The sequence below is a fragment of the Bubalus bubalis genome, chromosome 1, assembly GCF_019923935.1.
Source record: "Bubalus bubalis isolate 160015118507 breed Murrah chromosome 1, NDDB_SH_1, whole genome shotgun sequence".
NCBI classification, from domain to species: Eukaryota; Metazoa; Chordata; class Mammalia; order Artiodactyla; family Bovidae; genus Bubalus; species Bubalus bubalis.
This window is the reverse complement of record NC_059157.1, coordinates 42030801-42044377: the sequence shown is the minus strand read 5'-3', so window position 1 is coordinate 42044377 and position 13577 is coordinate 42030801. Positions and strand designations below refer to the sequence as shown.

General features: G+C 43.5%; 1 protein-coding gene across 3 annotated transcripts in view; it reads right to left on the bottom strand.

Annotated features, from left to right (window-relative positions):
• The window catches only part of CSMD1 (CUB and Sushi multiple domains 1), a 2066326-nt gene that overhangs the window by 749100 nt on the left and 1303649 nt on the right, over positions 1-13577 (bottom strand). For all 3 annotated transcript variants that reach the window (XM_025272930.3, XM_044938991.2, XM_044938996.2), the window contains one exon: positions 12884-12996. In XM_025272930.3, the coding sequence (XP_025128715.3) occupies positions 12884-12996 (113 nt within the window). The remainder of the gene's footprint in view (positions 1-12883; positions 12997-13577) is intronic.

Genomic DNA, 13577 nt, shown 5'->3' with positions numbered 1-13577 from the left:
AAAGTTAACACTGGCATTAAGCAATGTAACACATTGTAGAAACTTTGGTCTCAGTGTTTGGAATTGCCTAAAAATTACTCTGAACAGAAAAGATAAATTACTTCAAACAAAGAAAAGAATATTCTCAAAAATTCTTTGAGCAAAAGGCCAAATTCCATAGCTTTATATTGAAAGTTGAATTAACAAATATATTCTGTTTTAAATCATTTTAAAGACTAAATATTAAAATAATGATGATATTAGTTTATAAGACTAGATTGAATTCCCTATAAAAGGTATCAATTAAATATATTTATAAATACATAGCATGTTCTGTGCCTTACAATTCTATAAACTATTAAATAAAATAAGAGATAAATGACTATCTCACTTCTTTGTTACTATCACAGTAGATTTGTTTTTTGTATATTCATTCTGATACACTCCAAGGTAATTTCTAATATATAATTTTTTAAATGTAGAAGATCCAAAAAGGAATTAAATTTTGAATTTCAAAATATTAAGCAATAGTCACCATTTTTGACAGAATGTGGTCCACTGGAGAAGGGAATGGCAAACCACTTCAGTATTTTTGCCTTGAGAACCCCATGAACTATATGAAAAGGCAAAAAGATAGCACACTTAAAGATGAACACCCAAGGTTGGTAGGTGCCCAATATGCTACTGGGGATACAGAGGATGAGATGGTTGGATGGCATCACCGACACAATGGACATGGGTTTAGGTGGACTCTGGGAGTTGCTGATGGACAGAGAGGCCTGGTGGGCTGCAGTTCATGGGGTCACAAAGAGTCGGACACGACTAAGCGACTGAACTGAACTGAGTCACCACTTTTAATTTTAAAGCAGTGAAGATTACTGGTGGTATAAATTGTAAAATTAAATATCAGAGCACTTACAGATAGTTTCCATCATTTTGTTAACTCTGGCTCCACATGAGAATAATCTGGAAAGCCTTAAAAAAATACCAATGTTGGTCCTCATCTTAAATCAACAAATCATAATCTCAGAGTGCTTTTTAAAAGCTCTCAGGTGTCACAGTTTTGTAGCTGGTGCAGATAATATCTGGGTTAAGGAAAGCAAGAGACACTGGTCTTTATAACCATTTCTAGAAGTAAACCTCTAATTTTGACTTGGTTAAAGTCTTGAACTTGAGTCAGTTAGAAAATAGACAAGTGGTAGCCAGGGGTAGGAGCTGGGGGAAACAGGTAGAGGCTGGTGAAAGGAACAAGCTTTCAGTAATTAGATGACCAAGGTCTGTGGGCCTAATGTGCACCATGGTGACAACAGGTGGTGATGCTGCGTTGTATAAGTGAAATTTCCAATGAGAAGAGAATTCACATGTTCTCACCAAAAATAAAAGGTAAATATGTAAAGTGATGCATGTGTTTAGTAACTCGATAGTGAGAATCCTATATCCTTTATGTATATCAAATTGTCATGTTGCACACTTTGAATATGTACAAGTTTATTACTCAATTATGCCTCAATAAAGCAGAAAGAAACACCATTAGGAGAGTATAGGTGTTCTTCATGCAACTCAAAACATGCTGATGCAATTTGAGGAAACCAGATTCCACAGGTGCCCAGAAATAAGCTTTTGCTCCATGTTGCTTCAAAACCCATTTTGAACCCACATGTGGATCTGAGCTGGATCTCAACACAAGAGTTGAGTCTTGTGTTTATCCTCAGAAGCGACAGTACCACCCTTTCATGAGGGGCATGAAGCTCTAGCTAAAACAGGGCAGCCTCTGGGATAACCTCCCTGGGCTCATCCTAAAATCTGTGCTACATCAAGCAGAAGCGTCAGTGTACAATACGAGTCATCTGACTGGTGATTAAGAGAACAAGACCGTGGCTTATGCCTTTTCAAGCTTCCTGGCTTCCACACAGCTCTGAGCACTCAGGTAAGCCGTAACTCCAGCACCTCCCTGCCATATCAGCATCAGGGAGGGGGCAGTGAAGAAACTCCACACGGTGATGACTGCAAGGGTTTCTCAGTGGAAATACTGGCAGCCCCCTGACATGGGCCAAGTACACCATGATGCCTTAACTTCCAAAGCATTGAGTCCCTTATGAGAAATGGACATGCACATTTAGCAAAAAAAAAAAAGTCTATAAACACAGCCTCCAGATTGGACTGATTAAACTGCCAGCTTAGCAAAAGCGTGAAGAGAGCACAGTTAGGAGCTGATAAACCAAAAGCCAGAATAATTTCCATCTAATGGCATGTAAATAAAAATTGTGGAAAGACAGTTTACCGGGGGAGTAATAACCACCCGAAGCTTTTATACTCACCAAGCATAAGAACCTAACATCTACCTGTGCTCACGTATTAATGTATTCTAAACAGCCGTGATTTACTGAATAATGCTGCCAGTTCCCAATTGCCCAATGGGAACCACACTTAGGAGTTTAGGGAAAAGGCGGCTTTAGTTTAAGTGCTTTTATGTGGAATGGCTATGATTTACTGTGCATGAATATTTCAAATAAAAGTTTTAAATTGATCAATACATGAAGATGCACAGACTTAAATCAAAAGTCAGGAACTGACTCAAAAGTTCATTTATTCCATTAGGCTGTCTCCAGGTGAGCCTTCTGTCTATTAATTTAACATCTCTAATGAGTAAAACCATGCACTTTCCTTAAAAAATATGTTCTCTTTTTCAACATTAGTAAGAACCTGTGCCTGCTGTCTAGTCGAAGCAGTAACACTCCTGAATCTAGGTACATTGTCTTTGTCCCGTCCTGTTCACGATGGGTTTTTATCTGGTGGTCTGTGAATGTCCTGGCACACACTCACACAATCACACCCGCTTCCCCTTTTTTACAAAGGTTAAGTGGGTGGGGCCAATACACCATGTACTGTCAGCCCACACGATGCTACACAGTGGGGCTGGAATTTGGGCCGGCGGAAGCAGGTGAGGGGTATGTCACCTGGGCCAAGAGCCCTGCAGACAGGTAACCCCAGGTGTGCTGCCCCAACCCATCACCTGAGCTCAGCCGCGCCCTCCACCCTGCAGACAAGAAAGCACAATTTGCCAGCGCTGTGATATGACCCATATCTCAGGACTGGGGCCCAGAAACCCAGATGAGAGAGAAGTCAGGGCCATCTATTCGTGTAGAAGACTCCCCATCGCCCTTGGAGCGGACAGGATAACGGTTCACAGAGGGCCTTTCTCTATAGGCAAGCTCAAATGATGGGCTCAGATCTCACACCCGCCTCCTCATTTTCCAGACACTCCAGAGCCTTGCCTTATAAATCAAATAAGCCTGACAGGCCCCTGCAGACCCCACAGGGCCCCACGGGACTGTCCCCTGACCTCTCTCTGCAGTTATCGCCCTGCAGCATCCTGTGTTCTTCCTCGGTTGCTCCTCCTGCAGAGTACTGACACTTGACTTGTTCACTGCCCACGTAGCTCTTTTCCTAACCGTCATAAGCCACTGGGGTCTCAGCTCGGACACCGTTCCCTCTGAAGGGCCTTTCTTGACCGAGACCCTAATGTTTCCCCACCAGCATGCACTCAACTTGTTTGATGGATTTCTGTCTCCCTCCCCAGGAGGCCAGCTCCGTGAGAAATGGGGCTTTCCCAGCACAGATGGAAGCATTGTGGGCACACAGTGGGCTCTCCACAAGTATCTGATGATGTGCTAATTAACACAAGCTCCCTCCCGCATGCGTTCCCTGGAGGAAGCGGGTCACAGCCAGGCCACTGCTTACTGAGCCTGGAATCCATTCTGTGTCTCTTGTCCAGCTCTGGTTCACTGGGCTCTGAAGAGCACAGGCTGCCACTACTTGCATCTACCATGATCACCATTGCACGTGCACGCACACACACACATTCCCCTCTGATGGACACGGTCTCTGTCAAATATATTGATGCTTTAAATGTGGTGGTGGCTGAGCCTTGGCTGGTACACGTGCTTGGGTCTGACTCTTTGCGACCCATGGACTGTAGCCCACCAGGCTCCTGTGCCCATGGGATTCTCCAGGCAGGAATACCGGAGTGGGCTGCCATCCTCCTGCAGGGGACCTTCCTGACCCAGAGACTGTACTCATGTTCCCTGCGTCACCTGCACTGGCACACCAGTTCTTTACCAGCTGAGCCATCCAGGAAGCCCATGGCTGAGCCTTAGGATAAGGGCATCTTATGTCTTTATCTCAGCCACATTTTTTCCTCTTTGTTAAACACCATGACTCAGGGTCGGTCCCCCTTCCTGTGCTCAGTGTCTCAGAGTGTCCCCCCAGCAACCCTTCTTCCTGAGATGCCCCAGGCTGTCCGCCCCCAGCCACCAAGAGCTATCAAAGGGTACCACCCTGCAGCCTTGGCAATAGATCTCAAACGCTCTGGAGATCCTCCGTTTACCTCCAGTTACAGTTTTTAAGGGTAGCATAAATCCTCCCTTTCCCCTGCATCCCTCGCCTCCCTCTCTTTCCCTGTCTCCCCTCTGACCCCAGGACTGATGGGCTGTGTTTGTAGAAGCCCAAACACCCCTCTGCATTCGATGCTCCTTTGCCCAGATCCCTCCCCTCCTCCTTCCTGGATGCCCTGGACACACCTAGGTGGTCCTTCCTCTGGGAAACTGTCTCCAACAGCCCTTCTGCTCCCTCCGACATCAGCAGAGGTGAAAATGGATAAAGCTGTCACTTGCTCATAGTTGTCTTATAGTGACACTCTTTTCGTTGGGATTTCCCTTTCACAAAAATAAATCGCTGCGCCCCCAGGAAAGGTGTTCTGATTGGCAACAAAGGAAGCAGTGCAGCAAGATATGGAGGAAATAGAGTTGAAAGGATGACAATGAACAGAGAACACAGAGGGTCCTGCTGATCGCCTGGTGCTGCCAGGTATTCACAGGCTGTGTGATGTGGCCACCGCTTACTGTCCCCTTCCCTGCTGTGCGGTGGGACCCCCTTCCTAATGTTGACCTTTGACAGCATCATTACATTGAGTGGGGGGACCTCTAGGTATTTTTGTCTGCACCTATTTGTAAGAAAATTCTATAGAAATTCACATTTTGGAGGACGGGGATTGTTCTGACCCTTTAAAAAAACACTTTTTAAACTGAAATGTAAACATGCAAAAAGCATGGTGGTCTTCTTTAGCAATAAGTCCCATGGATTGCAAGGAGATCCAACCAGTCAATCCTAAAGGAAATCAACCCTGAATATTCATTGGAAGGACTGATGCTGAAGCTGAAGCTCCCATACTTTGGCCACCTGATATGAAGAACAGGCTCATTAGAAAAGACCCTGATGCTGGGAAAGATTGAAGGCAGGAGGAGAAGGGGGCAACAGAGGATAACATGGTTGGATTGGATGGCATCACTGACTCAATGGACATGATTTTGAGCAAATCCAGGACAGAGCACAGGACAGGGAAGCCTGGGATGCTGCAGTCCACGTGGTCACAAAGAGTCAGACATGACAGAGTGACTGAACATCAATAACAACCAATGTAAACCATGATTTTGCAGATCCCCAGATGTCAGGGTGCATGTGTCTGCATCTGGGTCCGTTCACTCCACAGTATGTCTGTGAGATTCCTCATATTGTTACTTATAGAAGTAGTTTGTCCTTTTTCATTTTTATTTCGTGTTCTGCTGGATGAATACGCCCTTTCTTCATATGCTCTACTGTGGCTGGACATTTAGGTTTACTGCAGTGTCTGACAATCATGGGTGAATCTCCAGTGCATGTTCTCTGTCCTTTTGCACACCTGTGCTCATTTCTGGTGGGCATGTACCCAGAGTGGAATTTCTGGGTCTAGAGAAGACAGGGGTCCAATTTTACCTTGAAACAGCTGTCCAGAGGGTCTGTGCTTGTCCAAATTACTGCCAACAATGTAAGCCAGCAGTCGGTCCATTCTACAAGTTTTAAAATATCCCTTAAAATGCTGAAGAACAAACTGCTTGTTTTAGTTAACTTGGTGAGGAAGACATTAAGCTCGAGGAAGATTACTGATGGGTGACGCATGCTCTGACATCTCAGTGCTGCTTACAAAGCACTCACCGCACCTTCTTTTCATTTTATTTGCTACCCACGATGATCTGGGGAGGCAGATTTTATTATTCTCATTTTGTAGACTAAGATAGTGAGATACACAAGGCAGAAAGGATATTGGCTAATAAAAAGTACTTAATGAAAAAGGAGAGGACAAGAGTCAGCAGCTGGAAACACAGAGATGGGCATCTTCTGTGAATTATTGAAAGTCCTAGAGTTGCGGGAATCTCTGGTTCTGAGAGAAGTTAAAGTATATATTTAAGGAAAGTGGCATGCGTTTCTGATTTTAGTGAATTTATATTTATTAAAAACTCTTTTTTCCTTTTTGAAGTTTTAAGAATTGCATGGCTTTCCCTGGTGGCTCATTGGTACACAATCTGCCTACCAATGCACGAGACCCAGATTTGATCCCTGGGTTGGGAAGATCCCCTGGAGAAGGAAATGACAACCCACTCCTGTATTCCTGCCTGGAGAATCCCATGGACAGAGGAGCCTGGGGGGCTGCAGTCCATGGGATTGCAAAGAACTGGACATGAGTTAGCGACTAAACAGCAAGAATTACTTAGGGGTTATAAGATGAGATTCCACTAGTTTATTTTGATTGAAAGAAAACCAGGAAACTTGGAAGGGCCCCTCAGTGGAAGGGTGCACGGTGCCCAAGGCCACAGAAATGAGCCAGAGCACCACCTAGGGGTTCCTCACTGGTTCTGCAGACCAGTGGTTCAGAAACCCTGGGAAGAGGAAGAGCTCTTGGTTTCCTTCATTTCTTCAATACATATGACAACTGAGCCCCTTCCAAGTTCTAGTTTATGGTCCTTACTGTTTACTGTCCTAGACAGAGACACAGATACAAAGGGCCTCAGGATCCAGGTCCTTGACCTCGGAGGCAGAGCCTCTGGGACTGTATTTCAGGTTATAGCAAAGGGGAGCCCTGCACAATGAAGGGAGAATGCGTGATTTCTACCTGAATTTGAATTGATCTCAAAAGGTGAAGCTTCCAGTTTTCCAAAACATGTTTTATTTATTTTTGGCTGTGTCATTGTTGCTGATGAACAGGCTTTTCTCTAGTTGTGGGTGGGTGAGGGCCGCTCTCCAGTTGTGGGGTGTGGGTTTCTCATTGCGGTGGCTTCTCTTGCTATGGATCACGCACTCTAGGGCACAGGGGCTCAGTAGTCACGGCTCTCGGGCTCTTGAACACAGGCTCAGTATTTGTGGCACACGGACTTTGTTGCTCCAAAGCATGCGGGATCTTCCCCAGTGAGGGATCAAACCCACATCTTCTGCATTCGCAGGCAGATTCTTTACCACCGAGCCACCAGGGAAGCCCCAAAACATGTGTTTAACAACAGAAAAGTCTTCATTTTATACAAAGTTCTTCATTTTTAATAAAAAGGAAAAACCAAGAGTTGTATAGAATGAAATAAAATAAAAAGAATGCCAATTATTTGTGTCAATGCAAAATTTAAATCCAGTCAGGTTTTCCCTTGATTTAAAAGATAGAGTATTCTCTATATAAACTGGAACTTTATTAAAATACTTTCCACATGATTGATCAATTACAGAAATCAATGGGAATTTCATTTTGTGAAAACTGTATTTTTACAAATAGTCAGATAAACGTATGTAAAACTGGAGCTTGACACATATATAGCTACTTCATACTGGAGAGGTACTTATGGTTCAAGGTTAATATATCTTTAAAAAAATTCATCTTTTAGACATCAGAAATGTCTACATGATGGATTGTGCTAAGAAGGCAATTATTTAATTATAATTAATGATGGAGGCAACATATAAAGAATGGGCTCAATTTTCAGTTGATTTAAAGAATAACATGTCCTACATAAATCTGTCATTCTGTGAGGGCCCATAAGAGACACATGATATTGCAAATCTATCAAGTGGCTCTTATTGCATTTGACACATTTTTTTTGCTCCTAATGCTATTTTAAAGGTGAATATATTTAGCAACTACAGAGCTGTTTTACCTGTCAATCAACCTTACTTCTACTTCTGGCATAACTTGATGGCATGATCGAAGAGAGAAAAGCCAAAGAATGAAGTGCAAGGTTCAGAGAAAGAAGGACATCAGGATGAAAAGTAGAAACATAAAGGACGACGAGAAAGACCATGCTACGCTGGTGGACGGCTGTTTATCTGACCAAGAAAGGCCCCAAGTTAAAAGGAATGGATTCTTTGTTTTTAGAAGTTGTAAAAATCTCTGCAGGCTTCATCCTACCATCAGAGGGGCAGATTCAATGGCAGAGACGCCAGCAGGGGGCCGCGTTGACAGCTTAGGAACACAAACAGTTTTCACAGGAATCTCACACCATCTGCTGTCTCATTCACTCTGAGTAACACTGGTGGAAACTTTATAGTCATAAGAGTGACTGCAAATGATAAATGTGACTACAATAATGTTGAAAGCAATAAGCACAGAAATGTGTTTTCTAATGTTCCCCTTCTCCACCAAATACCCCAAGATTCAGATTCTTTGAGAGAATATTTCCATAGATATTAAACTAGTTTTCACTAGACTGTTTTCACTATTATTATTGTTCTTGCTGGTTTTCTAGATTGCTCTTCTACTTTGTTTTCTTCTTAGCAAGTGTGGAGTTAATAACAACAGCGTTTTTTTTTTTTTTTTTCCCCTTGAATTTGTTTAGTTGAAATATAGTACAATATAAATTGGGGCTTCCTGATGTTCAATCTAGGTAGAAAAGAAAAAAGAACATTTACAAGAACAGTATACCTTCCTCTAAGACAGGAAGTATCTGTCCTCAGAGTGAAAATACTGAGGCCTCCCTGCAACATCCAGGCAGCCCTGTGTCCAGCGGGGATGTCAGCAGGGCAGCCATGGGCTGCCCAAGGCCCGCCCAGGCCGGTGCTCTGCGTCCTGCCTTCTGCTGCCCGCGGGCTTGTTCTGGGGTTGGCAGGAAGGTCCACCTGTGGCTTTTGTTCACGGGTGACAGTTCTGCCCCCAGAAGCCAGAAAACCACACATGATGCCTTCCTGCCTGGCGTTGACCATGCTCCTTCTCAGCGTCCTCAGTTCCTGTTTTGGAACATTTCTTACTATCTTCATGGTCCTCTCTGTTCTGTAACCTTTGCTTTCAAAAGGATGACATCCAGTGCTGAATCTGACTGTCCATGGACGGTCAGCTGAGATCCGGCCTTAGTCATGATGTCATGACCTTTCCTGTGATATAAGGCCCGCAGCCAATGAGGAAAGGGCAGCCCCTCCCACCCTTTAAGTCCTGGACTTGAGCATCAGTGTCAGCCTGAAGAGGTTTTCTTACACATCACTGCTGAACCACGTTTACCCCTCCTTGTAGTCTCACATCTTTTCATCTCTTTGGTTTTAAGCGCAAATTTTTCTAATCATCACTTTTATATATATATACAAATATATTTTAATATGGGCTTCCCACGTGGCACTAGTGGTAAAGAACCTGTCTGCCAATACAGGAGACATAACAGATGTGCATTTGATCCTTGGGTCGGGAAGATCCTCTAGAGGAGGGCATGGCAACCCACTCCAGTATCCTTGCTTGGAGAATCTCATGGGCAGAGGAGCCTGGATGGTTACATACTAATTTTACTAATCATAACTTTTCAGTTCAGTTCAGTTCTGTTCAGTCGCTCAGTCATGTCCGACTCTTTGCAACCCCATGAATTGCAGCACGCCAGGCCTCCCTGTCCATCACCAACTCCCGGAGTTCACTCAAACTCATGTCCATAGAGTCGGTGATGCCATCCAGCCATCTCATCCTCTGTCGTCCCCTTCTTCTCCTGCCCTCAATCCCTCCCAGCATCAGAGTCTTTTCCAATGAGTCAACTCTTCGCATGAGGTGGCCAAAGTACTGGAGTTTCAGCTTTAACATCATTCCTTCCAAAGAAATCCCAAGGCTGACCTCCTTCAGAATGGACTGGTCAGATCTCCTTGCAGTCCAAGGGACTCTCAAGAGTCTTCTCCAATGCCACAGTTCAAAAGCATCAATTCTTTGGCACTCAGCTTTCTTTGCAGTCCAACTCTCACATCCATACATGACCACTGGAAAAACCATAGTCTTGACTAGACGGACCTTTGTCGGCAAAGTAATATCTCTGGTTTTGAATATGCTATCTAGGTTGGTCATAAATTTCCTTCCAAGGAGTAAGCGTCTTTTAATTTCATGGCTGCAGTCACCATCTGCAGTGATTTTGGAGCCCCAAAAAATAAAGTCTGACACTGTTTCCACTGTTTCTCCATCTATTTCCCATGAAGTGATGGGACCAGATGCCATGATCTTCGTTTTCTGAGTGTTGAGTTTAAGCCAACTTTTTCACTCTCCACTTTGACTTTCATCAAGAGGCTTTTTAGTTCCTCTTCACTTTCTGCCATAAAGGTGGTATCATCTGCATATCTGAGGTTATTGATATTTCTTCTTTTATATAAATGCAAATATATATGAACATGTTATACATGATATACATACAAAACCAGTGGCTGATATGCGGTGTTGCAACATTGCAATTGCTTCTTGTATCTACCAATTTGAAGCATCTTCAAACTTTATATTCTATTTTTCATCTTTCAGTCACTGGTCCAGGTGCCAGATTCAATGATCAGGTTGAGAGGATGACACCTGGAAATGTTTCTGTATTTCTATACACATCAACTAAGTAGGACTTTTGGAGAAGATTGATCATCAGTTTAGCAATAACTCTATAATGCACCAACTGATCAGTCAATTGTGATTCTAAATAGTGCTCTACGAGGGTCTGAAATCAGAGACAGATGTATCTGTTGATGGGAAATTATATGGAGAAAACTGAGGATTTCCTCCAAGACTGAGTGGGATATTCCTCAGCTCCCCCCATTTTATCCCCATGAGACCCCAGCTCCCATTGGTCTGTGCTTTCCAGGCCTCTTCTCCTAGAGCTGCAGTTGGAATACATGGCCTTGAAAGATCAAGGCACATAAAGGCAGGTCTGAGAAGAAAAACATCAGCCTTGCCTGGGTCCTGGGATTAGTGAGAACAAACTGGTGTGACTCTCCTCAAGTTCAAGGCAGTATATTTGCAGTCTAAGAACTTTCTGGGAGCATCAGAAGAAACTGACAGACGGACAATGCTCCTTAGAGATAAAATGCATTTAGGTGAAACAAAATTGTCCCTGGCCTCCAAGTCCTGCATGTGCTGTGAGGGTCCATGTGCCTGTGGACCAGTGGCAGGTAAAACCTACCACAGGCACCCTCCTCAGCATCATCTGTATTTAAAACCCTGAAAATCACTCTTAGTTTTTTCTTTTTTACTTCTTGCCCGAAAGGACACAGTAAGGGCATTATGGATTTCAAAATGTGTTTCAAAACGAACACAACATTGTGAATCAACTCTACTTCGATAAAATTTATAAAAAGAAAATAAACGTGTTTCAGATAGGTGGCATTCAGCCTCACTGGCTGGAACATGACTAAAACCTCCCTCAGTGGCTGGCATCTATGACTTTATGTTCTATCCTTCATAGACAGAGTTGTTTGCACACTGTCTTTGTGATTTGCAAGTTTCTGGAGCATGGGGGTTGTTGTCATTTCCTCATTTTAGGCTCCCAGCTTGCACGTGCCAAGTGTTCAGGGAAGTCTGCCTTCATTGAATTGACCTCAGTTTGGGGAAAGCTGGAGAAGTTTGCTTGAGAAAGCGTCTAGCTTTGTGACAGAGCCATGCTAGTTTGCTTTATTTTCAGATGCATGTGAAATAGTTTCTATTGCCTTTTTCAGAGTATTGATAACAATTATTGACTATTGGAAACATGTAGGAATTGATAAAATGCTATCCAGGTGAGATATTTTTTTGTATCTAGAATTAGAAGAAGATTCAAAGTCAACCCAATATACTATTGATGGCAAGCTCTCTGTTTCACCCAATTACAAACCATCTGGTGTTTTTGTTTTGCAGTCCCTTGGGGTTTCTTGGTGGAGAAGGCAATGGCACCCCACTCCAGTACTCTTGCCTAGAAAATCCCATGGATGGAGGAGCCTCGTGGGCTACAGTCCATGGGGTCGCTAAGAGTTGGACACGACTGAGCGACTTCACTTTCACTTTTCACTGGTTCCTTGGTAGCTCAGCTGGTAAAGAATCCACCTGCAATGCGGGAGACCCCGTTTCAATTCTTGGTTTGGAAAGATCCCCTGCAGAAGGAACAGGCTACCCACTACAGTAGTCTTGGGCTTCCGTGGTGGTTCAGACAGTAAAGAATCTGCCTGTAATGCAGGAGACTTGGGTTCGATCCCTGGGTGGGGAAGATCCCCCGGAGGAGGGCACAGCAACCCACTCCAGTATTCTTGCCTGGAGAATCCCCATGGACAGAGGAGCCTGGCGGGCTACGATGGAACAGGGGTCACAAAGAGTCAGACACAACTAAACAATTAAGCACAACACAGGGCAGCTGTGTGTAAATCACTAATCATTAGGTAGTTGCATTTGTGGAGTGTGAATACATCTTAGGACTAAAAGTGATAAGATGATGCATTTATGCACTTTCATGCAACCCGTATGCTACATCCCTCTTAGTAAGCAAATAAAGAAAATAATCAGAAACTGTTATTTACTGGGTGGGTGCATAGTGATTGAAATGAGTGCTATTACATGTTCCTTGACTTACTGGTTAAAACTTTGCAATAATTCCAGCAAAACAATAAAATATACAGCATACTGTCATCGCAGTAAAACTTTACTAAGAAGTTGCTAACTGTTCCAAAGTTAACAGTTCATATGAGAGATAGAAGCTATATTCATTCAAATAACTCTTGTTTCATCTTCAGCAAGAGTCCTAAAATGTCAGGCTTGCCAGAGGACCAGAGTATCTTCTGCTATTTTTTGTCATATAAGATGAAGCCTTCTTACCTTGAAACTGAGCGTTAAATCCTTTCCGTCGGTGGTTACTGTCAGATGTGAAATGGAGCCGCAACCAGTTCTTGCTACTGATGACAGGAGAAGGTAGGTTCATGCCGGTCAGCCTGTAAGAGAGAATGAAAACAGCTCCCTGTAATCCAGCCTCACAAATGCCCCATCTCAAACCCGCCTTCACAAGTGAGCGCCAACCGTCTACATGCTGAGTTGCCTAAAACAGACATATTTGTTAACTGTGTTCCACCTTGAAGTGCTGCAGGTAATTCCACCTTTGCCTGCAGACAAATGCCACCTTCATCCTTGATGGAATGAAGGCTTTCACGAGTATTGAACGTGTTGATTCCTCTTCATTAAGGATGACTAAGTGAGCTGATATTCTTTTGAGCTCTTATTTCTTCTTATCAGGACTGGGATCATAATGAATTACCAAAGGACTAGAAATACGTAAATGATACAATTCTGCCCTTCAGTATTGGATCACTTGGCAATTCTGTTTCACCTGAAGCGACTCAAACAACTCATAACATCCAGTGTCACCAGGGTCCATCTGCAGATTCACAACCTGGGCCCTTCCTTCTGAAGTGGAAAAGAGGGGTGTTTATGAGATTAGCGACAAGAACTGTCAAAAAGATTCAAAATGCCTCATGTGTGTGTGTCAATTAGTATATTAAACAAAATTAAATGTTTC